The 22,658-nt window shown below is 47.7% G+C and overlaps 1 protein-coding gene across 1 annotated transcript; it reads left to right on the forward strand.

Annotated features, from left to right (window-relative positions):
* The first annotated feature begins 252 nt into the window (after positions 1-252).
* Positions 253-6,119, forward strand: PDYN (prodynorphin). The gene is made up of 2 exons (XM_056845450.1): positions 253-381; positions 5,451-6,119. The coding sequence occupies exons 1-2, from the start codon at positions 253-255 to the stop codon at positions 6,117-6,119; spliced, it is 798 nt and encodes a 265-aa protein (XP_056701428.1).
* Positions 6,120-22,658: the final 16,539 nt, after the last annotated feature.

The raw sequence follows: 22,658 nt of genomic DNA on the forward strand, positions 1-22,658 counted from the left end.
ACCCTATTCATCATCCACCTGCTCTGCCTCATCCTCGGTGGGTGATTCCCCTCCAATTTCTCCTTCTAAGTTTGGGGCTTTGGAAATCTCCAGGATGTCAGATCACAACCAGAAGGGTCCTGGAGCTGGCTCACGGCAGTGCTGGTTTCTCCCGTGCATCTCTGCTCCCCTCTCCAAATCCCCAACGAAGCATCGGTCGCCTTTCACTGTACTGATCTCTCTTCCAACCCTTGCAGGGCCTTGCTGGCGAGGATGGCGTGGACGCTTCTGGGACTGGCTCTTTGCCTCGGCTTGGTGCCCACGGCCTCCGCGGACTGTGCTACCGAGTGTTCTTCATGCGCGCTGCACGGCCAGGAGCTGGAGAAGCCCATCAGCCCCTTAGTAAGTCCCTGTGTGCCAACCACAGTGATCAGGCAGCCATCTGCTGTCTATCTAGGGTTGCCAAATCCTTCTTCGCCATCAGCGGAAGGTTTTTGGGGTGGAGCCTGAGGAAGGCGGGGTTTGGGGAAGGGAGGGACTTCAATGGGTACAATACCAGAGTTTTCACCTTCCAAAACAGCCATTTTCTCCAGGTGAACTGATCTCTGTAACCCCAGGAGATCTCCCACTACCACTAGGGTTGCCAGCTCTGGGTTGGGAAATACCTGGAGGTTTTTGGGGCGGAGCCTGAGGAAAGGGAGATTTGGGGAGGGGAGGGACTTCAATGCCATAGAGTCCAATTAACTTTCTCTCTCATGCACAGTCAGGATTATGATGTTTGTGTAGGAATGAAGCCCACACATTGACGAAGCTTACTAGACTGTACGTGGGACTCCTCATTTTTGGTTCCCTGCCCTGCCCACTTGTGGGGTCTCCCTTGTCTTCAAGGCATGAGTTAAGGGTTGCCAGGTCCCTCTTTGCGACCGGCGGGAGGTTTTTGGGGGTGGAGCCTGAGGAGGGCAGGGTTTGGGGAGGGGAGGGACTTCAATGCCTTAGAGTCCAATGGCCAACACGGCCATTTTCTCCAGGTGAACTGATCTCTGTCAGCTGGAGATCAGCTGTAATAGCAGGAGATCTCCAGCTAGTACCTGGAGGTTGGCAACCCTAGCTGCTGCCAAAGCTTTTTTTTTTTTAAAAAAAATCTGCACAGCCAATCAGATCTCCAATGGCCAATCGAAACCCATGCTGAGAAAAAATTCCACCTTGCCCGCCCTCCTTAAAAAAACACTCGCTTGCAGGCACCGAGGAAGGCGTTGGAGGGCACCGTGGCACCCATGGGCACCATGTTGCGGATCCCTGGTTAAACAATTCCACTGAAAGGGACCAGATTTTAGCTCTAGCTGTTTCCGAACCCAGGCGGGAGCTTTAAACATCGCTCCATGGAAATTGTGTCTACGGCGCCATAAATCCCTCATTCTGTGAATTGATAGAGTCCAAATTACACACGGTTATTGTAACTAAATTGAACTGTGCAAATTAAGCTTCATTTGACGTGTATGCAAAGCAAGCTTGGCAATTTAACTTTGTGTCCGATACTCTGCTCTTTGCACGTTGCTGAAGCAGCAGCCCATTTCCCCCCCCCCCCATTTACTTACTCTTTTAAAATTGACACGCTGCGACTGCTTAGCCGGAGCTTCCAAGCCACCTTACAAAATTAACCCATCAATTAAAATCACATACAGTTAAGTGAGTTAAACTCATAGCCAGCTGAAATAGTGTGAAAACTGCAATTACAGTTACAAAAAAAAAATCCCTAATAACTGAAACATTGTGTGTGTAATGGATTTAAACTAAGAGAAAAGCGATTCCACCTAAACATTAGGAAGAACTTCCTGACGGTGAGGGCGGTTCTACGGTGGAATGCACTGCCTCGGAGGGTGGGGGTGGAGTCCCCATCTTTGGAGGTCTTTAAGCAGAGGCTAGATGGCCATCTGTCAGGAGTGCTTTGATTGTGGGATACTGCATGGCAGGGGGTTGGACTGGATGGCCCAGTCCAACCCCTTCCAACCTTGTGTGATTTTTGTGCCATCAAGTCGCAGCCAATCTATGGCAACCCCAGTAAGGTTTTCAAGGCAAGAGACTAACAGAGGTGGTTTGCCATTGCCTTCCTCTGCACAGCAACCCTGGTATTCCTTGGTGGTCTCCCATCCAAGTACTAACCAGGACTGACCCTGCTTAGCTTCTGAGATCTGACAAGATCAGACTAGCCTGGACCATCCTGGTTAGGGCAACTGAAACACTGCAGCATAGCAAGAAACAGCTGCAATCGCCATAACTAACCACGAATAGAAACTGGGATGGCTGAGCAGATGTGGGGAGGATATTCTAGAGATCAGTTACCCCTGAAGAAAGGACCCAATTTCTCTGTGGCCACCCACTGTCTTTCTAGGGGCTCAAAGGAACCAGAAAGCCGGCATGGTGTAGTGGTTAAGAGCAGTGATTTGGAGCAGTGGACTTTGATCTGGAAAACCGGGTTTGATCCCCCACTCCTCCACATGAGCGGCGGAGGCTAATCTGGTGAACTGGATTTGTTTCCCCACTCCAACACACGAAGCCAGCTGGGTGACCTCAAGCAAGATACAGCTCTGTTAGAGCTCTCTCAGCCGCACCTACCTCACAGGGTGTCTGTTGTGGGGAAGGGAAGACTGGTTTGAGTCTCCCTTAAGTGGCAGAGAAAGTCGGCATATAAAAACCAACTCTTCTTCTTCTATGAGCCACCCACAATATGCACATCGTAGGCTCAATCAGCCCCAATTCGCCTCATGTTAGGGTTGCCAGGTCCCTCTTTGTCACTGGCGGGAGATTTTTTGGGCAGAGCCTGAGGAGGGCAGGGTTTGGCAAGGGAGGGACTTCAATGCCACAGAATCCAATTGCCAAAGCAGCCATTTTCTGCAGGGGAACTGATCTCTATTGGCTGGAGATCAAATGTGATAGCAGGAGATCTCCAGCTACTGTTCGGAGGTTTGGAAGTCAGTACAGAAGCGAAACCAATTTAAACAAAGTGCAAAAATCCTTTATAAGCTACCACATATAATTCAAGACAACACACGACAAAATGTACATCAAAAATCCACAAAAATCCATATATACAATTCATGTGTGCAAAAGTTGTTTATCAAAGTTGTCTCAATGATGAGTACAGAATCTTCTTATTGAAGGCAGATATCATGTAGCAAAATAGAGGCCATCAGTTTTATGGAGGATACGGCCGTTTCAAATTCTTAGCTTATCAAGCAATTCTTCTTCAGTCCTTCATTCAATATCCTGCATATCTTTCTATATATTCCATTATCATATGTATGATATGTAGGTAACTTCAATTGTCCCACAAGGGGTACAGCACCAAATCACGTCCCACTCCGGGTAAGGATTCAAAGATTATGATAATGGAATATATAGAAAGATATGCAGGATATTGAATGAAGGACTGAAGAAGAATTGCTTGATAAGCTAAGAATTTGAAACGGCCGTATCCTCCATAAAGCTGATGGCCTCTATTTTGCTACATGATATCTGCCTTCAATAAGAAGATTCTGTACTCATCATTGAGACAACTTTGATAAACAACTTTTGCACATATGAATTGTATATATGGATTTTTGTGGGGGTTTGATGTACATTTTGTCGTGTGTTGTCTTGAATTATCTGTGGTAGCTTATAAAGAATTTTTGCACTTTGTTTAAATTGGTTTCGCTTCCGTACTGACTTCCAAATCCCTTGATACTTGTACAGTGGTGTCTATTTTGTTCTCCCATTTCTACTATTCGGAGGTTGGCAACCCTACCTCATGTGAGGAAGATAGCAGCAGAGATTTAACCTTTCCACCTCCTCTAGCTTTCACTATTTGAAACCAGGTTCCCTGATTTGTTAGTATTTCAACAGTGTGTGTGTGAGGGGAATCTGTGTGTTTTAAAAGGAATCACTTAAAAATGCTTATCGCCCATTTTGAATAGTAAACCTGAATGGAGGTTCAAGAGTTAAACTTCCTCTTTCATACCTGCACTGTAGTAAATCAAAAGAGTTTCCCTCTAGACATTAGGAAGAATTGTCTAACAGTTAGAGCGGTTCCTCAGTGGAACAGGCTTCCTCGGGAGGTGGTAGGCTCCCCTATCCTGGAGGTTTTTAAGAAGAGGTTAGATGGCCATCTGTTAGCAATGCTGATTCTGTGACCTTAGGCAGACGATGAGAGGGAGGGCATCTTGGCCATCTTCTGGTCACTGGGGGTGTGGTGGAGGAGGTAGTTGTGAGTTTCCTGCATTGTGCAGGGGGTTGGACTAGATGACCTTGGTGGTCCCTTCCAACTCTATGGGCGAAAGCACATGGTCACTTTATCCTCCTTTAATCCCTGTTTTAGCCAGGATCGAACGCACATTAGGTGAAACGCATGCATTCGATCCTGGCTGAATCCTGGCTGAAATTGGGATTAAAGGAGGATAAAGTGACCATATGTTTTCGCCCTATGATTCTATTCTATGATTCTATGAGGCAAACTGAGGCTGCAGGAGCCTATAACTGGATGGACCGTCCTACGATCCTCCTCTTAACCATGTAGGGAAAAGCACGCAAAGAAAGGTCATCTTAACTAGCAGACAAGTTTAGACAGGAGCCGGTAGCCTTTCAATTTCCTCCCTACCCTGAGGTACCTGCATCTCCAGTAGCCAGGCGTTCAGTCTTCCAGGTCTCGTTTTCCCCAAGGTTTTCACCTTAATCTACTTTAGTTGTTCCATTGCTCCAACGGGAGGTCCTGAAGATTGAACGTCATCTCCCTTTGCCTCCTCTCCGCACTACCAGAGCTGTTGTTCAGAGCAAGGAGTTATAGGTAGTCTCGGATGGTGGTATGCCGGCTTCCAGGTGGGGTCTAGGGATCTGCCCGGAATTTCAGCTCATCTTCAGACCCCAGAGATCAGTTCCCCTGGTGTAGGAGTGCCAGCATGGTGTAGTGGTTAAGAGCGGTAGTTTGGAGCGGTAGTTTGGAGCGGTGGACTCTGATCCGGAGAACCGGATTTGATTCCCCACTCCTCCACATGAGTGGCGGAGGCTAATCTGGTGAACTGGATTTGTTTCCCCGCTCCTACACATGAAGCCAGCTGGGTGACCTTGGGCTAGTCACACTCTCTCAGCCCCACCTACCTCACAGGGTGTCTGTTGTGGGGAGGGGGAGGGAAGGTGATTGTAAGCAGGTTTGATTCTTCCTTAAGTGGTAAAGAAAGTTGGCATATAAAAACCAACTCTTCTTCTTGGTTTGCCAGGTCCCTCTTTGCCACCGGCAGGTTTTGGGGGGTGGAGGAGGGTGGGGTTTGGGGAGGGGAGGGACTTCAATGCCACAGAGTCCGCCTTCCAAATGGGCCATTTTCTCCAGGGGAACTGATATCTGTCGCCTGGAGATCAGTTGGAATAGCAGGAGATCTCTAGCCACTAGCTGGAGGTTGGCAACCCTAAGTGAAGGATCTCTCTGTGTTGGTGTCTTGCAGGTCTGTTTCCTGGAGTGTCAGGGCTCCTTGCTGTCGGCTGGAGAATGGGAGGCGTGCAAGAAAGCTCTGAGCGGCTTGGCCCCTCTCCTGATGGACGAGCTGCCCAAGAGGCTATCCCAGGGAGATGAAGAGGAGGGGTCTGATCAGGGAGGAAGCCCCAGATCCCGGGAGCTTCCCACCGGGCTGGTCAAACGTTACGGCGGCTTCATGAAGAAGCTGGATAAGAACAAGATCTTCTCCCTGTTGCGCGAGAACGGGCACTCCAAGGGCATCAGCAAGAAGTATGGTGGGTTCTTCCGCAAGACAGGCGAGAGGTCAGCATCTGAGCCGGGCGGAGAGGAGGATTACCCGGGGGCCCTGGAGATGAGAGACCTGGCCTACGCCGGGGAAGAGTCCGATCGGGGGTCTCTGAAGGACGAGATGAAACGTTACGGGGGCTTCCTCCGCAAATACCCCAAGAGAAGTTCGGAAGGGGCGGCGGACAAGGAGGACGGACAGGCGATGGAAGACCTGCACAAACGCTACGGGGGCTTCTTGCGCAGGATCCGGCCCAAGCTGAAGTGGGACAATCAGAAGCGCTACGGCGGGTTCCTGCGGCGTCAGTTCAAGGTGACCACGAGATCACAGGAGGAGCCCAACGCCTATTCAGGGGAGGTCTCCGACCTATAGATCCCGTCCTCTGTAGAAACCGAGTCATCCTCCAGACGAAAAATACTTCAAAGAATGGACTGTGTAGATCTTCTGAACCTCAAAACCCCCAACTGCAAAACCCTGGAGCTCAGCCAAGCAGAGTTGATACAACCTGCAGATCCGTTAGGGGAGGGAACAGGCTGGAAATTGTGGAGTGCCTTGATTTCTGGGGTGGGGAGGAGGAGCCAGGCATTTAGAGTTCAGTGGCATTTAGGGTTCAGTACCCCTCTGGATTCGTCCTCTGTAGAAGGGGTTCCCAAACTTTTTGAGCCTGCGGGCACCATTGCAATTCTGACGCAGTCTGGTGGGCGCAGCCACAAAACGGCTGCTGAGGCTTAACTTCAGTCACCCAGGGAAGCTCCTTGTGTTGTGACAGCAGCTGCTGCCAAATTAATATTTTAAAAAATCTGCATTGCCAATCAAATCTCCAGTGGCCAATCAGAAGCCTTTCTGGTTCGGTTGCCAGCTCCGGGTTGGAAAAATACCTGGAGATTTTGGGGGTGGATCCTGAGGATGGTGGGTTTTGGGGAGAGGAGGGGCCTCAGAGTCCACCTTCCAAAGCGGCCATTTCCTCCAGGTGAACTGATCTCTGTCGCCTAGAGATCAGCTGTAATAGTGGGAGATCTCCAGCCACCACCTGGAGGATGGCAACCCTGCTTGCTGGCAAAAGTCCCTTCCCCCCTGCTTCACCCACTTCCCAAAAACACCAGGAGGCACCAACAAAGGTATCAGCTAGCATCATGGTGCCCATGGGCATCACACTGGGGACCCCTGCTCTAGAGAGAAACAATCCTTTTGAAGGATGGAGCTAGCTAATAGTTTTTATCAGAGCGCTAATAAGGGTGTGATGGAAGAATAATGATCTGTGATGTGTTTGTTCACCCCTAATCACTTCTAGGGTGTCTTCACAATTTATGGGTTGCTGTTTTTAGGTACAGATAAGGTGTTTTTTTTTTTTTTTGAAACTTACAGCTAAAGCTGTAATGAGTTACCGTGATAAACAGTGGCTTTATCATCAGTGAAACCGCGACACAAACTGACAATCCCCATGTAGCAGAGGTGAAGATCGTACAGCTGAGGCAACCCCTGCCCCTCAATACTCTGAACAAACCCTTAGAAATTTCTGCACTGCCAGCCATGGGAACTCTGTGAGTCTTTGGCCTTCTGCTCTGGAGTTGCGAAGGCCTTGCAGATCCTCTGCTCGGGAGCAGATTGTCACTGATTTGCGCCAGCGGTAACCTGATTCAAACATACAAATCGAAGTTAGTAATTTTGACGCATCCCTATTCTCTCCAGGATCAGAGTAGCAGGCCTATTATATTAGGTGCTGTGGACCCCAGGCAGGATAATGCTGCTGCAATTGTCTTGCTTGTGGGCTTCCTAGAGGCCCCTGGTTGGCCATGGCATGAACAGACTGCTGGACTTGATGGGCCTGGGTCTGATCCAGCAGGGCTTTGCTTATGTTCTTATGAAACATAGGGATTCCAGCCTTCAGGTGTGACCTGAGGATCCCCCAGAATTACCGCTCATCGCCAGACTACGGAGATCAGTTCCCCTGGAGAAAATGGATGCGTTGGAGGGTGGACTCTATGGCATGATACCCTGCTGAGGTCGCTCCCCTCCCCAGGCTCCATCCCCAAAATTCCAGCTGGTTTCTCAGCCTGTATTTGGCAAACCGATCCCTCCCCCCCAGTCCTCCCCGGTGATCAGGGGAGACCTGGCAACCCTACTGAAGCAATAGGCTGTTCGCTAGAAAGTAGGGTTCCCAGGTCCCTCTTCACCATCGGCGGGAGTTTTTTGGGGCAGAGCCTGAGGAGGGCAGGGTTTGGGGAGGGACTTCAATACCGTAGAGTCCAATTGCCAAAGCGGCCATTTTCTCCAGGGGGAACTGATCTCTGCATGCTGGAGATCAGTTGCAATTCTTGGAGATCAACAGGCCCCGCCTGGAGGCTGGCAACCCTAGGCAGGAACATTCTGTCCCACTGACAGGCGTGCCTTGCATGAGTGGAAAATTTAGTCAGAATGCGACTCAGTGATTCCTAACAAGTAGTCCACTTGATTCACCTCTCAGTGGGAGGCGGGTTGGTGAGCCCACTTCACAGACCCAAGGGTCGGCTACATGTTTACGTGGGAACAGGGTAGGGTTGTCAACCACCAGGTACTAGCTGGAGATCTCCTGCTATTAGAACTGATCTCCAGGTGACAGAGATCAGTTCACCTGGAAAAAATGGCCGCTCGGGCCATTGGACTCTATGGCATTGAACCCTCCCCAAACCCCACCCTCCTCAGGCTCCGCCCCCAAAACCTCCTGCCAAGAGGCAAAGAGGTACCTAGCAACCCTAGAACAGGGACAGATTGGGAAGTTAAAGCAAGCCAGGAGCAAAGTGGGCCAACTGTTTCCTTGGGTTCTGGCTGTGCTGCAGGAACTTCTTGGGCACATTCACAACTGCCAAATAATGCACTTTCAATCCACTTTGAAGCTGGATTTTACTGTGTGAACTGGCAAAATCCACCTGCGAACGATCGTTAAAATATACTGAAAGTGGATTGAAAGTTGGCATGTGTGAAAGTGACTCGGCAGTTGTGAGGATGGGTACTAGGGTGGCAAACCTCCAGGTACTAGCTGGAGATCTCCTGCTATTACAACTGATCTCCAGCCGATAGAGATCAGTTCCTCTGGAGAAAACGGCCGCTTTGGCAATTGCACCTGGAGGTTGGTAACCCTACTTGCATTGCACCTCTGCATACTGAATCCCTTCTTCGCAACCCTCTTCCCACCTTCTGTCTGGGATGTAAGGCTCAGAGATCTCCATTCCAACCTGTATTTGACGAAGGAAGCTCTGTATCTTGGAAGCGTATACCTCGAAAATCTTGCTGGTCTCTAAGGCCATTGATGCCTGGCTGTTTCCTCACGGTAACCCCCCTGACTACTTTGGGCCTTTGCCTTGATTATGCATGCATTTTCCAAGCGTCAGAGGTCGCCTTGCTCTCCCCGCACGTTCTCCCCACGTTTTCTGGATGCTGGCTAAACACGAAACCAGAAAACGCAAGCAAAACAGTCGGAAACGCATAGGGAGAGCGAGGCGACCTCTGACGGTCAGAAAATGTTTGCATAATCAAGGCAAAGCCCGAAGTAGTCAGTAGGGTTGCCAACCTCCAGGTACTAGCTGGAGATTTCCTGTTATTACAACTGATCTCCAGCCGATAGAGACCAGTTCACCTGGAGAAAACGGCCACTTTGGCAATTCGCCTCTATGGCATTGAAGTCCCTCCCCTCCCCACACACACCCCTTCCTCAGGCTCCATCCCAAAAACCTTCTGCCGGTGGTGAAGAGGGACCTGGCAACCGTAGTAGTAGGCGGGGTTACCACGAGGAAACAGCCATGCATAAAAGGCCTAAGTTGCTCCTGGATTCGAATCTACCTGTTCCAGAATTTGTATACCTCTAGCAGTTTTAAAACTCTGGTTTCCTGGCTAAAATATGATACTTTACCAGAGGTGGAATCCCTCATATTGAGGTTGCCCGCACTGGCATCAGCTGCTGAAGAGCATTTCGCAAAGGACATAAAAATTATTCTTAACAAAGGGAAGCACCATCGGTCCTTTTTCCTATTCATGCCTCCTTTCCCAGCTTAGAGTCCCTCTCCCATTGTTATTCCACAACCACCTATTTGGGTGCCCCTGAGCGCGCGTGTTTATTCACCCTTCATAATGGCCCGGCTCCCTTTTATTCCCCACTAAATGGCAGCTCTGACCCTTTCGCAGCCGGGAAAATAAGGCGCATTAGCAAGCGACAATAACAATCTCACCCCGTTTCCGAAGCGATCTGGAGGCAACCTGCAATTTGCCTGTTTCTTTGATATTCTTCCATTGTATTTGCTGGCCTGGCTTAATCCTCTCTCTGGCGCCATGTATTGGGGGGCGGTGGGGGGGAAGCTGCTCCGTGTATAGGAGACTTGAACATTTTCTTATCAGGTTAACTGCTCTCAGACAAAATACTGGCCATGACCTCTGTTGTATAGCGAACTGCAAATAAGCTGCCCTGTGCTAGCCGCCTGATAAGAACCTTGTATCATACAGAAGCCAGCAAAGCTGGCCCAATAAAAGGCAATTCCTTACCCATCTTTAGGGTTGCCAGGTCCCTCTTCTCCACTGAGGGACTTCAATGCCATAGAGTCCAATGGCCAAAGCAGCCCTTTTCTCCAAGTGAACTGATCTCTATCTGCTGGAGATCAGTTGTGCTAGCAGGAAATCTCCAGCTATTACCTGGAGGTTAGCAAATCCAAAATAGCAGAAAATCAAGCATTCAATAAATGCAAGGTATGTCTTTGTTCAATTTAGGCATATAGTTAACATACAATTATACAATCATTGTCTGTGCAATACTATGCAGGATAAATCATAAACAACTTGTAATTACAAATGTCTGGATCACAATCAAAAAGTCTTTTATGCGAGTATTTTGCCAAACCTGCACCAAGGAGACGTGGTGGTAAGTTGCATCCCGGTAAATTTTGCACTAAGTGCCAGTGTTTCAGAATAATCAAGGTTTGCCTACAAAGGTACACGTTCAATACGAGATTTTTTGGTTAATAAACACGTTAATAAATCATGTCAACAAGAGACACCTTTACCAGGAGGAAATCATAAATGTGGCCATTGTGCCTATTGTAAATATTTATTACCAGTCCGTGCAGTAACCAATCCATTAACAGGCTATATATTTAAAATTACATACTTCAATATTTGTAATTATAAAAACTGTATTTATGCCATTAAATGCTCATGTCCTGCCTGGTACATTGGCAAAACCAACAGGCCAATTAAATATAGGATAGGAGAACACTTATCCAGATTAAGAAATCGAATTATGGAAGCTCCCTTAACGGAACATTTCATAGAAAAAAATCACACAGAGAGATCTTTCTTTTTTTATTATTTGGAGATATATCAAACGTAACCACGATATTACAGACATAGAATTACTACTAAGACAACAAGAAACAAAATACATGCACCTATTTGGATCTTTACATCCTCATGGTTTAAATACATCAATGGATTTGTACAGCTATTTGTAATATTGCTACTGTACCTTTAAGACTCTACACCAACAGATGCATGCAATCAGTTGAGCTGTTTTAACTCAACCAAGCTTTGTGTTGTCAGTAAGGACATTTGATCCCATCCAACGGAGGAGTGTGTTACTATACAGCCCAAGTGTGAGTAATTTATAATACACTGATATTGATATTATATATTATTTGAAATGAATTTATTTCTATCCATTTGGCAAATATATTGTAATACAGCACATATTTATGTTATACAAGACCTTACAAACTGTAAATGTTACATCAGGTCTAGTATGTATAATTATAAAATATATCAATTGATGGCAATATGAAAATGATTTTTCTAACAGTGGCAGCTGAAGAAGACCCCTCCTAGTGGTTGAAACAGGGAATATCCGGCACCCTGTATTATATATATACGTGATCTACTATTGCCACTTGTTCTACTTAGGAGTCAATATACTACAAACAGCAGCAATGAAAGATACCTTCTACTTCCACCACCAAGTCTGGACGCTATTGAGAGTATCTCTACGTCTCCTTGGTGCAAGTTTGGCGAAATACTCACATAAAAGACTTTTTGATTGTGATCCAGACATTTGTAATTACAAGTTGTTTATGATTTATCCTGCATAGTATTGCACAGACAATGATTGTATAATTGTATGTTAATTATATGCCTAAATTGAACAAAGACATACCTTGCATTTATTGAATGCTTGTTTTTCTGCTATTTTGGATTTGCTAACTATATAGCAGGCTAACTTTTATTTACCATTACCTGGAGGTTTCCCAAAGGCCAACATCATCCATAACTGGGAAGCTGCAAACAAATGCAGCCCCCCCCCCAAATTAGTTTCAGCTCTTGTGTCTGAAGGTTTACTAGTAGTATGTATAAGATAGGAAACTGATCCTAACTTACTAGCAACCCTTTTACTCTTCCACTGTCTTCCACAGTTGATCAACAAGTGATGATCAGTGGGCACCTGAGCTGTTGTGCATTCTCTGCAGTGTCCCCCCCCCCCAATTCTTCATTTATTTTCCAATGACTTCCAAGATATCCATGGTCCTATCATAACTCCAGCCTGTTTGCCATTCTCAGCCAAACGGGTCTTTGTGGTCATTTATGCATAGGTACTGGGACTCACGTTCGCCCTATGTCTGACTCAATTGTTCCTTGGTGTTCTGCATGAGTTTTCCGTCCATAAGAAATGACCTTGCTGCCAGCCCTCATAATGTCTAGGTCTTCCCATTCCTCTGTTAATCTGACTCTTCCCTCTCCCCTGAGCTCAGCCTCGGTGAAATCCCCGTGCATTAGGCAAAGTGCCGGATAAGCACGCTTAGTTTTGCTCACAGCCAATTACAAAGCAGCATGTCAAGAGGCAGGGATTCAAATGCTTCCTGCTTTCTGTTTCCTGGGAGTTCTTTCTGAGCACAAGAAAGGCTTTTTAAAACTGAGGCTTGGATTCTCCCCCTCCTTTCAGATTGCTCCATTTTTTTGTTCTTAAATTGTTTTTTTATGCTGCAGTTGGGCTTGGGATGGGGAAGAATTTTCTCGCACAGTGAGCACTGAGGAAGTAAGCCCGTTACAAAGCAGCATGTAAAGGGGCGGGACTTGATTTGAGCTCGGAGACTGCTGGTGCAGAGAAATGTGGGTCCAGCGAGCAACGAACCCCAGGTAATACTCCCAAGCATAAATGACCTGTATGGCCTTATTTGAGTCTAGCTTGCTGTTTCCTTCATTCCCAGCTGTTGCATAGTTTGTAGACTTCAGAAAGCCCTGGCTGTTCTACTGGAAAGCTCTTGTCCACTTTTTAGTATCGGGACAGAACCCCCCCCCCCCCCGTGGCTCCTTAGCAACGGACTTAAAATCTGAGTGCCTTCCCAGATGTTGCATCATGACGGTAGATTCGATAATTTAGGAAGAATCCCTCTAGCTCAGGGGATGGGAGAGGATATCCCTCTAGTCAAACCTGCTTCCAGAGGTGGCCAGCCAAAATGCTTCTGGGAAGCCCACAAGATGCTCATTTGAGCAGCAGCCTCCGCTACAATTTATTCCCAGTACCTGTCCTTTCGCAAGTATACTGCCACTAAACATGGAGGTTCTATTCACCGGTCTTTGACAGAGCAATCATTCATGAATGTGCACATCTTTTCCTTAGTCAGGCACTTTGTGCAGAAGCCAGGGGCTTTCAAGGCAAGTGCGAAGAAGAGGCGGTTTGCCATTGCCTTCTTCTGCAGAGCCTTTCTGGGTGGTCTTCCTTCCAAGTACCGACCCTGCTTAGCGTCTGAGACCAGACGAGATCGGGCTATTCCATGCTGCCTTCCCTCCCTCTGCATATTTTTTTACCTCTTATTAATGAACATGTTCGTCTGAATACCTCCCTGCTAGATGCTGGCCTCAAAAATCCCCAAGTCCAAAAATATGGAAAGAAATGCGAACCAGGAAAAGCAAAGCAAAACAAATGATGGGGAATGGGTTGAAGTGGAAAACGAAAATGCTTTTTAGCCTATCTCTCTCTGGATGATGGGGGTATTGGCTGATGCGCTGCTTGGCTCAGTGGTGTCCTCCCCCCAGCCCCCCCCCCCCAAGTCTTTCCTTGCCCTTAGTGCTGTTCTTATATGTGTTGGTTGCTTTGGAATCTGTCTGGGTAATCTTGAGTTTTCAAGGGTCAATAAAGCAATTGTGCCAATGTTTGTTTTCCCTCCCCCCGTCCCTTTTCTCTGTAATAAATAAAAAGGATCTGCCCATAAGCATGCATAAGCGGTTGTATATCTACTAAATGAGATCAAAATGGACACCTGACTCTTTCTTAGTTCTCGTGCCAGTATTTATTTATTTAATTCATTTGTACCCCGCCTTGCTCCCCAGTGGAGACCCAAGGCAGATTACAGCGTTCTCCTCTCCATTTTAGCCTTACAACAACCCTGTGAGGTGGGTTAGGCTGAGAGAGTGTGACTGGCCCAAGGTTCACCCGGCAAGCTTCCATAGCACGAGTGGGGATTCGAACCCGGTTCTCCCAGATACTAGTTTGACACTCTTAGCCACTACACAACACTGGATCTCTGAGGGTCTTCAGCAGGGCAGCTTCTGGGAGGTTGCCCTTAATCGGGAAGAGCAAGGTCCTCACATGTTACTGATCACCTTCTTGGGGTTATTGATGCTTTGCCAGCCTTGGGCCCCCAGAACTGCCCTTTCGAGAGAGAGAAAAGAAAAGTCCAGGGTGGGGGCATAATGACTAACAAACTTTATTCCAGCATGTTCTTTAGTGATTCAGAGCTTACTTCTTCAGATGCTGCATTGGTCAGGCCGCACCTGGAGTATTGTGTGCAGTTCTGGAGGCCCCACTTCAAAAAGGATGTGTACAGAATCGAGCGGGTGAGGAGGAGGATCAGGGGCTTGAAGACCAAGCCCTACGAGGAAAGGTTGAGAGAGTTGGGAATGTTTAGTCTGAAGAAGAGGAGGTTGAGGGGGGGCATGATTGCTTTCTTTAAGTATTTGAAGGGCTGTCACTTAGAGGAGGGCAGGGAGCTGTTCCTGTTGCCAGCAGAGGATAGGACTCGCAATAATGGGTTGAAATTGTGGGCGGAAAGGTACCGGCTGGATATTAGGAAAAAATTTACAGTAAGAGTTGTTCGACAGTGAAATCGGCTATGTCAGGAGGTGGTAAGCTCCCCCTCACTGGCAGTCTTTAAGCAGAGGCTGGACAAACTCTTGTCAGGGATGCTCTAGGCTGATCCTGTATTGAGCAGGGGGTTGGACTGGACGGCCCCTTCCAACTCTATGATTCTATGATTCATAGATGCTTTGGAGAGAGCCCCAGTACAGCAAAAGGAACCGAAATGGCATGCACATTGTTGGTGGAAGCATTGTCAAGTCGCAGCCGAGTTGTGGCAAGCCTGTAGGGTTTTCAAGGCAAGAGAAGTTCAGAGGCAGTTTGCCATTGCCTGCCTCTGCGTAGCAACCCTGGACTTCCTTGGTGGTCTCCCATCAGGTCCTAACCAGGGCCAACCCTGGTCAGCTCCTGAGATCTGAGGAGATCCAGCTGGCCCGGAGCATCCAGATCAGGGCAGACAACTGCAGATGGTTTGACCTCACCTGCCTCTGCAACCCTGGACTTCCTTGGTGGTCTCCCATCCCAGTACTAGCCAGGGCCGACCCGGCTTAGCTTTCGAGAGTTGATGAGGTTGGGCTATCCTGGGCCGTCCGGGTGTACGTGCAATTCCCAGTCAACAAAGAGCAGTACAGAAGTGACTTGTCGGCCATATCGTGGAAGAGGTTGGCACACATAGGCCTATTTCACATAAGCAGCAAATTGGATGGTGGAAAGGATGCTTGACTGGACAAAATGGCCCATGGGGAACAATCCGATGATTTGCATACGTCCAAAGGGAAGGCAGGCATTCAATCCTATCTATCTTTGGCCATTTATCCTGGGTCAATTTTGATGCTCGCTCAAAGTGCTTTTTAAAAATGCGACCTTTAAAATGTCTATTCATGATCCCGACGCAAAAGGAGAAATTCCACCCCCACTTGCCTTTTCCTTCATTTGCATAGCCAATAACAACTGCCGTTTGCATAGTTAACGGGCAACTGTGATTTTGCATGCTTCCTTGAGGGGATTCTTTGAGGCGGGGATAGAGCAAACACAAAAGGTCACATTAAAGGAGCTCTTAAGATATGGGAAGCAGGTATGCGCCGGCTTCGCAGTCACTTCTTGAATGACGGTTCAGCGTGAAAAACTTTTTAAAAATATGCGGGGCACTTCAGCCTGGAATAAGATGCTAATTACAAGCAAAAATGGCCTTTGTGAAGCCCCAGATCTGAGAACACATTCGGCTCTGCTAAGCTCCCTTCGGCAGTCTGAAGTGGCACAAATTTACCCACTTGTCGCCCAACCAATAGGGTTGCCAGGTCCCTCTTCACCACTGGTGAGAGGGTTTGGGGCGGAGTCCGAGGAGGGTGGGGTTTGGGGAGGGGCTTCAGTGCCATACAGTCCAATTGCCAAAGCGGCCACTTTCTCCAGGGGAACTGATCTCTATTGGCTGGAGATCAGTTGTAATAGCAGGAGATCTCCAGCTAGTACCTGGAGGTTGGCAGCCCTACCAACCAAGATTAGATCTGTGAGTTGGAAAACATTCCAACCTGGTGTTTGTACATCAGCCAACGGGCTGCCGCCCAAACAGTCATTCCCCTTCCTTAAGCTTCTCAGTCTAGTCTCTAATGGTGTTAACACGCTTGTCAAAAAAACCAATCAAGACACATAAAAGCAGATATATAAACTAATATGAATAAATGCTACATTCAAAGACAGAAGGAAAACTAAAAAAGGAGTGACTTGTTCAGAGAGAAGAAGAGGAGTTGGTTTTTATATGCCGGCTTCCTCTACCACTTAAGGAAGACTTAAACCAGCTTACAATCGCCTCCTCACAACAGACACCCTGTAAGAGCAGCCTTTTTGTTGGTCTACAATAGAACAGCTAGATTTGAATCCAGGAGCACCTTGGAGACTAACAAGTTTTTCGGGAGATGAGATTTCAAGAGTCAAAGCTCCCTTCATCTGATTACTGGGGAGGGGGTTTCTCACAAACAAACTAACCCAAATCTATAGAAACTGTGGCTTTTAAAACTAGGCACCCGGTGAGCAGCTGTGGGGAGTGAATTCCAGGGATGAGGAGCCACCACCGAGAAGATCTTAACTAGTGGGCCAGCTCATATTGGAGTCAGCAGTTCTGTAAGCACCCTAGCCTTGCTAGAGCGTTGATCTGCAATCTAGATGCTGCTCAAAAGAGAGCAGTCAGGATCCTTCTAAACCTCTGAATCCCAGTGCAGGGAGGCAACTTCAGGGGATGGCCACAACCTTGACACCTTGATGTAGGACCACCAGAAGAACTTGGCTGGCACTGCGTGAGACAGGATGCTGGACTAGATGGACCACTGGTCTGATCCAGCAGGGCTCTTCTCATGTTCTTAGAATCATAGAACTGGAAGGGACCACCAGGGTCATCTAGTCTAACCTTCTGCACAGTGCAGGAAATTCCAAGCTACCTCCCCCACACACACACATCCAGTGACCCCTACTCCATGCCCAGAAGATGGCAAAGATGCCCTCCCTCTCATGATCTGCCTGAGGTCATAAAATCAGCATTGCTGACAGATGGCCATCTAGCCTCTGCTTAAAAACCTCCAGGGAAGGAGAGCCCTCCACCTCCCGAGGAAGCCTGACCCAGCAGGGCTCTTCTGATGTTCTTAGGTTCTTTCAGTAAAGGCAAAATATGTTCCCAATAACCCATGATGATTGGGAACCTTGCTGCTACTTTTGTGCTGGGGTCTTCTGAAGAATCTTCTATTTCCACATGATTCAAAATTTCATACAAAAATACAGACTGGCCTAAGCAGAAGGAGACCCCTTCCATTGTTTTCTTGGGAAAGGACAAACCTATTCAGGCCAGATAACAGCACACAACAGAAAACAGAAGTCCAGTAGCAAATTTAAAGACTAACCACATGTGTGCCAGTATGAGCTCTCATTAGACAGAGCTCCATTCTTCAGATACAGTGACAATTCTTGAGCAAGATCCAAGTCGTGCAGAACCTTAAAGAACAACATGATTTCCAGGGTATACACTTCAAGAGTCAAAGCCCCCTTTGTCAGAGAGAACACAAGAAAGACCATGCTGGATCAGACCAAGGTCCATCGAGTCAAGCAGTCTGATCACACAGTGGTCAACCAGGTGCCTCCAAAAAGCCCACAGACAAGATGACTGCAGCAGCATTTATCCCGCCTGTGTTCCACAGCACCCAAGATAATAGGCATGCTCCTCTGATCCTGGAGAGAACAGGGAAGCATCATAACTAGTATCCATTTCTACTAGTAGTCATGAATAGCCCTCTCCTCTATGTACATGTCCACTTCCCTGTTAAAGCCTTCCAAGTTGGCAGTCATCACCACATCCTGGGGCAGGGAGTTCCACAATTGAACGATGTGTTGTATGAAGAAGCCTTTCCTTTCCTTTTATCCCTTAGAAGCTCCTTGATCAATTGATCTTGAGCAGCATATATCTAGTGTTGGAGGGATATAAGGACTGAAACAAATCTTGCCACTGACAATGTAGCCTTGGGGTCCCTATCGCTTAGTAAAAAAGGCATTATGTCAGTCACAGAGGCATTGGATTTGTATATTAAAAGGGGGGAAATATAGTGCGATCGAAGTTCCTCGTAAAAGCGGCATTCCAAAAGGGCATGGGCTAATGAGTCAATAGAGCCAGAAGAGCAAGGGCAGATCCTGTCAGAGTATGGTATATTCAGAAATCTGCCCTGCATTACCATAGAAGGGTTAGCATTCAATCTAGCCAAGCAAAAAGCTCTACAGAGACGGGGAGTTGTTAGATAATATGTATAGGCAGGCAGACCACGTGGAGGGGGTATTCCGAAGAACTGGGATGAACAGACACGACGAGCACGAAAAGTAGTGCTGTTATAATCAAGCTCTTTAATGCGCTTTTTAATTTTGGCAAAAGCTTCAGTTTTCCCAAGATCTGTTAACATATCCTGCGAGAAGCCCAACAACGCCAGTTTCTCATCTAAGATTTTTTGCCATGAGGATTTAAAAGGGTCATGCTTCAGAGTAGCTAGGAACCCCTCAGTGCTAAAGCACAGTTTAAGGTGTAGTTTAAAGGCGGCCAACCACGCCCTAGCTTCATTTGGCCAAACTCGGAACGAAGAGTAACGCCAGCAACACATCGAGGGGCATTTAGAAGTTTTCATAAGAACTGAAGCAGTGGACGATCTATAGATTCATTGATGACTGTAATCCAGATGGCAACACCAAAGAGGATAATTGGGGTAATTTTCAGGTTAAAAACCTGAATAGCCCCTGGAATATATTTGCCACCTTTGGTGTGAAAAAAATTGACAATAGCACCAACCCCAGGTTTAATTTTGTTGGACACTGCTTTTTGATGGGCATTCCAATTTAGGTTACGGGAAAAAAGAATGCCAAGATAAACAAACTCCTTGACTTGGTCAACCTCAAAGCCATCTAATACCCAGCGAAAAAGAGGCAATTTTCTCCTCAGTGAAGATCATAATCTTAGATTTATGATGGTTTCTTTTAAGACCTTCCCTAGAGCAGTACTCAGAAAAAGTTTGCAAAGATCTTTTCAAACCAATTCTTGTGCGGGACAGGAGAACTGCATCGTCAGCATAGAGTAGAATCGGGGTGGGATGACTTGCAAGCTTTGGGGGGTGGCAAAACTCTGAGAAATTGGTTGCCATATCATTCAGGTGTAGGTTAAACAAGAGAGGAGCAAGGAGGCAACCTTGTCTAACTCCCTTGACCAGTTCAAAGAGCTCGGTTAGTTCTGTATGAAGAAGCAGCCAAAGCAGCCATTTTCTCCAGGTGAACTGATCTCTGTTGGCTGGAGATCAGTTGTAATAGCAGGAGATCTCCAGCTGGTACCTGGAGGTTGGCAACCCTACTACCCCACTGGAATGATCTGACAAAGGAAGGCATTGGCCTTGAATCAGGTTGGACAGGAAGAATTTGCGGGCAGAGAATTGGGCGGGAGGCTTCTATTCCCGGCCCTACGGCTGACTCACTCCCTGTAACGCTCACACTTCACAGAATGCCGGCCTACGCAGTCCTTTTTTATCCCCTTCAGCCATCTCCATGGGAATGAGCCCCCCACCCCACGAACCTAAGCGAGCCACTTAACCTCTGACTTTGCCCCCATGCGTCATCTTCTGTTTCCCCTACCCCACCCCCAGCTGTAGGAACTGGGATACAGCAGGATTTGTTAAGTGCATTGATCTCAGGGGGAAGGGAAAGAGCTGACATTACAGAAGACAGCATCCGAACCAGGGAGTTTAGGCTCTAGATGAATAGGGTTGCCAGCTCCAGGTTCGGGAATACCTGGAGATTTTGAAGGTGAAGTAGTGTTGCCAACCTCCTTTCCTCCCCCTGCTGAATACTTTCTCTAGGCCGAAGAATGCACACTGGGGGGGGGGGAGTAAGTTGGCAACAGGGGGAGGTATGGTTGCCAACCTCCAGGTATTAGTTGCTAACCTCCTATTACAGCTGATCTCCAGCCGATATAGGTCAGTTCACCTGGAGAAAGTGGCCGCTTTGGCAATTGGACTCAATGGCACTGAAGTCCCTCCCCTCCCCAAACCCCGCCTTCCTCAGGCTCCGCCCCAAAAACCTCCTGCCCGTGGCGAAGAGGGACCTGGCCACCCTTGGGTGAAGCCTGAGGAGGGCAGGGTTTCTGGCATAATGCCAGAGAGAGTCCACCTTCCAAAGTGGTCATTTTATCCAGGTGAACGGATCTCTGTCGCTTTGAGATCAGTTGTAATAGCAGGAGATCGCCAGTCGCCACCTGGAGGTTGGCAACCCTATAAAGATGAACGAGGACGAAATCCCACTCTGCAGTGTCCCTGTTCCCCCTCACAGCCTCGGCAGTAATGAGATTCTGGTACTAGGAAGGAATGCCGGAGGTAGGGTGGAAACTGTTAGTCAATTCCACAGTTTGAGTTTCAGCCAGTTAATCTTTTGAATCAACGAGCAGCATTTTTTAAAACAATCCTTTCTATTACAAGAACCACCTCCCTTACTCTCTCATATGCCAAGGAGGAAAAAATCCCTTTTTGTGTGAAGACATGAAGCTTCCTCACACCCTTAGTCCACATGAACACACACAAACACACATGAAGCTGCCTTATACTGAATCAGACCCTTGGCCCATTGAGGCCAGCATTGTCTACTCTGACTGGCAGCGGCTCTCCAAGGTCTCCGGTCAAGGTCTTTTATATCACCTACAACATGACCCTGTTAACTGGAGATGCTGGGGATTGAACCTGGGTCCTTCTGCGTTTGCTATCACTGAGGCATAACCCCTCCTCTCTATGAAGCTGGTTATCAAAGGCAGCATTGCCTACTCTGACTGGTAGCAGCTTTCCGGCGTCTCCAGCAGAGATCTTTCACACCACCTACAACCTGGAGATACCAGGGATTGAACCTTTGACCTTCTGCATGCCAAGCAGATGCTCTACCACTGAGCTATAACCCCTTCCTATGAAAGTCCGTCTTTCTATCTGCAACATTTTTATCCCAGCTCAGTGAATCTTCATCAGCATCTTCCCCGCTCCTCAATATTTTTTCAAAGACTGGCTCCCGTTGTGAGCTTCTGCGTGTAGTGGTTGGAGTGAGCATGTGAAGGTCTGTGCTCAAATCATCTAAAGGGAGGGGCTGGGGCTCAGTAGTTGAGCATCTGCTTGGCATACAGAAGGTCCCAGATTCAATCCCCAGCATCTCCAGTGAAAAAGCTCAGACAGTAGTTGATGTGAGGGACCTTTGCCTGAGACCTGGGAGAGCCAGTCTGAGTAGACAATGGTTGTTATGCATGGGTACTTTCACTCACGTCCACCTCCCGTCTGTCTCAGTTGTTCCTTGGAGTTATGCATGAGTTTCCCCTCCATTAGAGATTATCTTGCTGCCAGCCCTCATGAACCCCAGGACTTCCCATTCCACTGTTAACCCGATTCTTCCCTCTCCCCTGAGCTTAGCCCAGGTGAAATCTCCGTGCATAAGGCAAAGCGCAGGGCATGCAAGGTTAGTTTCGCTCACAGCCAATTACAAAGCAGCATGTCAAGAGGCGGGGATTCACATGTTTCCTGCTTCCTCGGTGCTCTTTCTGAGCAGAAGAAAGGCTTTTTAAAACCGAGGCTTGGATTTCTCACTCCCCTTCTTTCCCAATTGCTCTATTTTTTTGTTTTATGTTCTTAAAATGCTTTTTGATGGGGCAATTGGGTTTGGGGTGGGGAGGGAACTTTTCTCTCACTACAGCCAATTATGAAGCAGAATTTCAAGGGGCGGGGATTCAAATCCTTTCTGATTGGAGACTGCTTGTGCATAGACTCCCAACAGGAAAGTGTGGGTCCAGTGAGCAAAGACCCTCAGGCAAAACTCCCAGGCATAAACAACCAGCACTGACTTTGGTGGACCAAGGGTCAGTAGAAGGCAGCTTCATGTGTGCTTGTGTGTGTTCATGAGTACTAAGGTTGTCGAAGGCTTTCACGGTCAGAGTTCATTGGTTCTTGTAGATTATCCAGGCTGTGTGACCGTGGTCTTGGTATTTTCTTTCCTGACGTTTCGCCAGCAACTGTGGCAGGCATCTTCAGAGGAGTAACACTGAAGGACAGTGTCTCTGGCGAAACGTCAGGAAAGAAAAGACAGCTGCTGGCGAAACGTCAGGAAAGAAAATACCAGGACCACGGTCACACAGCCCGGATAACCTACAAGAACCAAAGTACTAAGGTTGTTTGAAATTAAATGAAAATGCCAGACCCTTGGGCTCACTTTCACCGGCTTAGTGGCTAAATTTGCCAGCTGAGGGTTGGGAAATACCTGGAGATTTTGAGGGTGGAGCTTGAGGAGGGCGGGGT

The sequence above is a fragment of the Euleptes europaea genome, chromosome 2, assembly GCF_029931775.1.
Source record: "Euleptes europaea isolate rEulEur1 chromosome 2, rEulEur1.hap1, whole genome shotgun sequence".
Classification (NCBI taxonomy): domain Eukaryota; kingdom Metazoa; phylum Chordata; class Lepidosauria; order Squamata; family Sphaerodactylidae; genus Euleptes; species Euleptes europaea.

What these genes read in the sequence shown, in the direction of transcription:
- PDYN (XM_056845450.1), top strand. Translation starts at nt 253, where the DNA reads ATGGCGTGGACGCTTCTGGGACTGGCTCTTTGCCTCGGCTTGGTGCCC. An exon ending in AGAAGCCCATCAGCCCCTTA is followed by an intron (nt 382 to 5,450) that starts GTAAGTCCCTGT and finishes GGTGTCTTGCAG; the next exon opens with GTCTGTTTCCTGGAGTGTCA.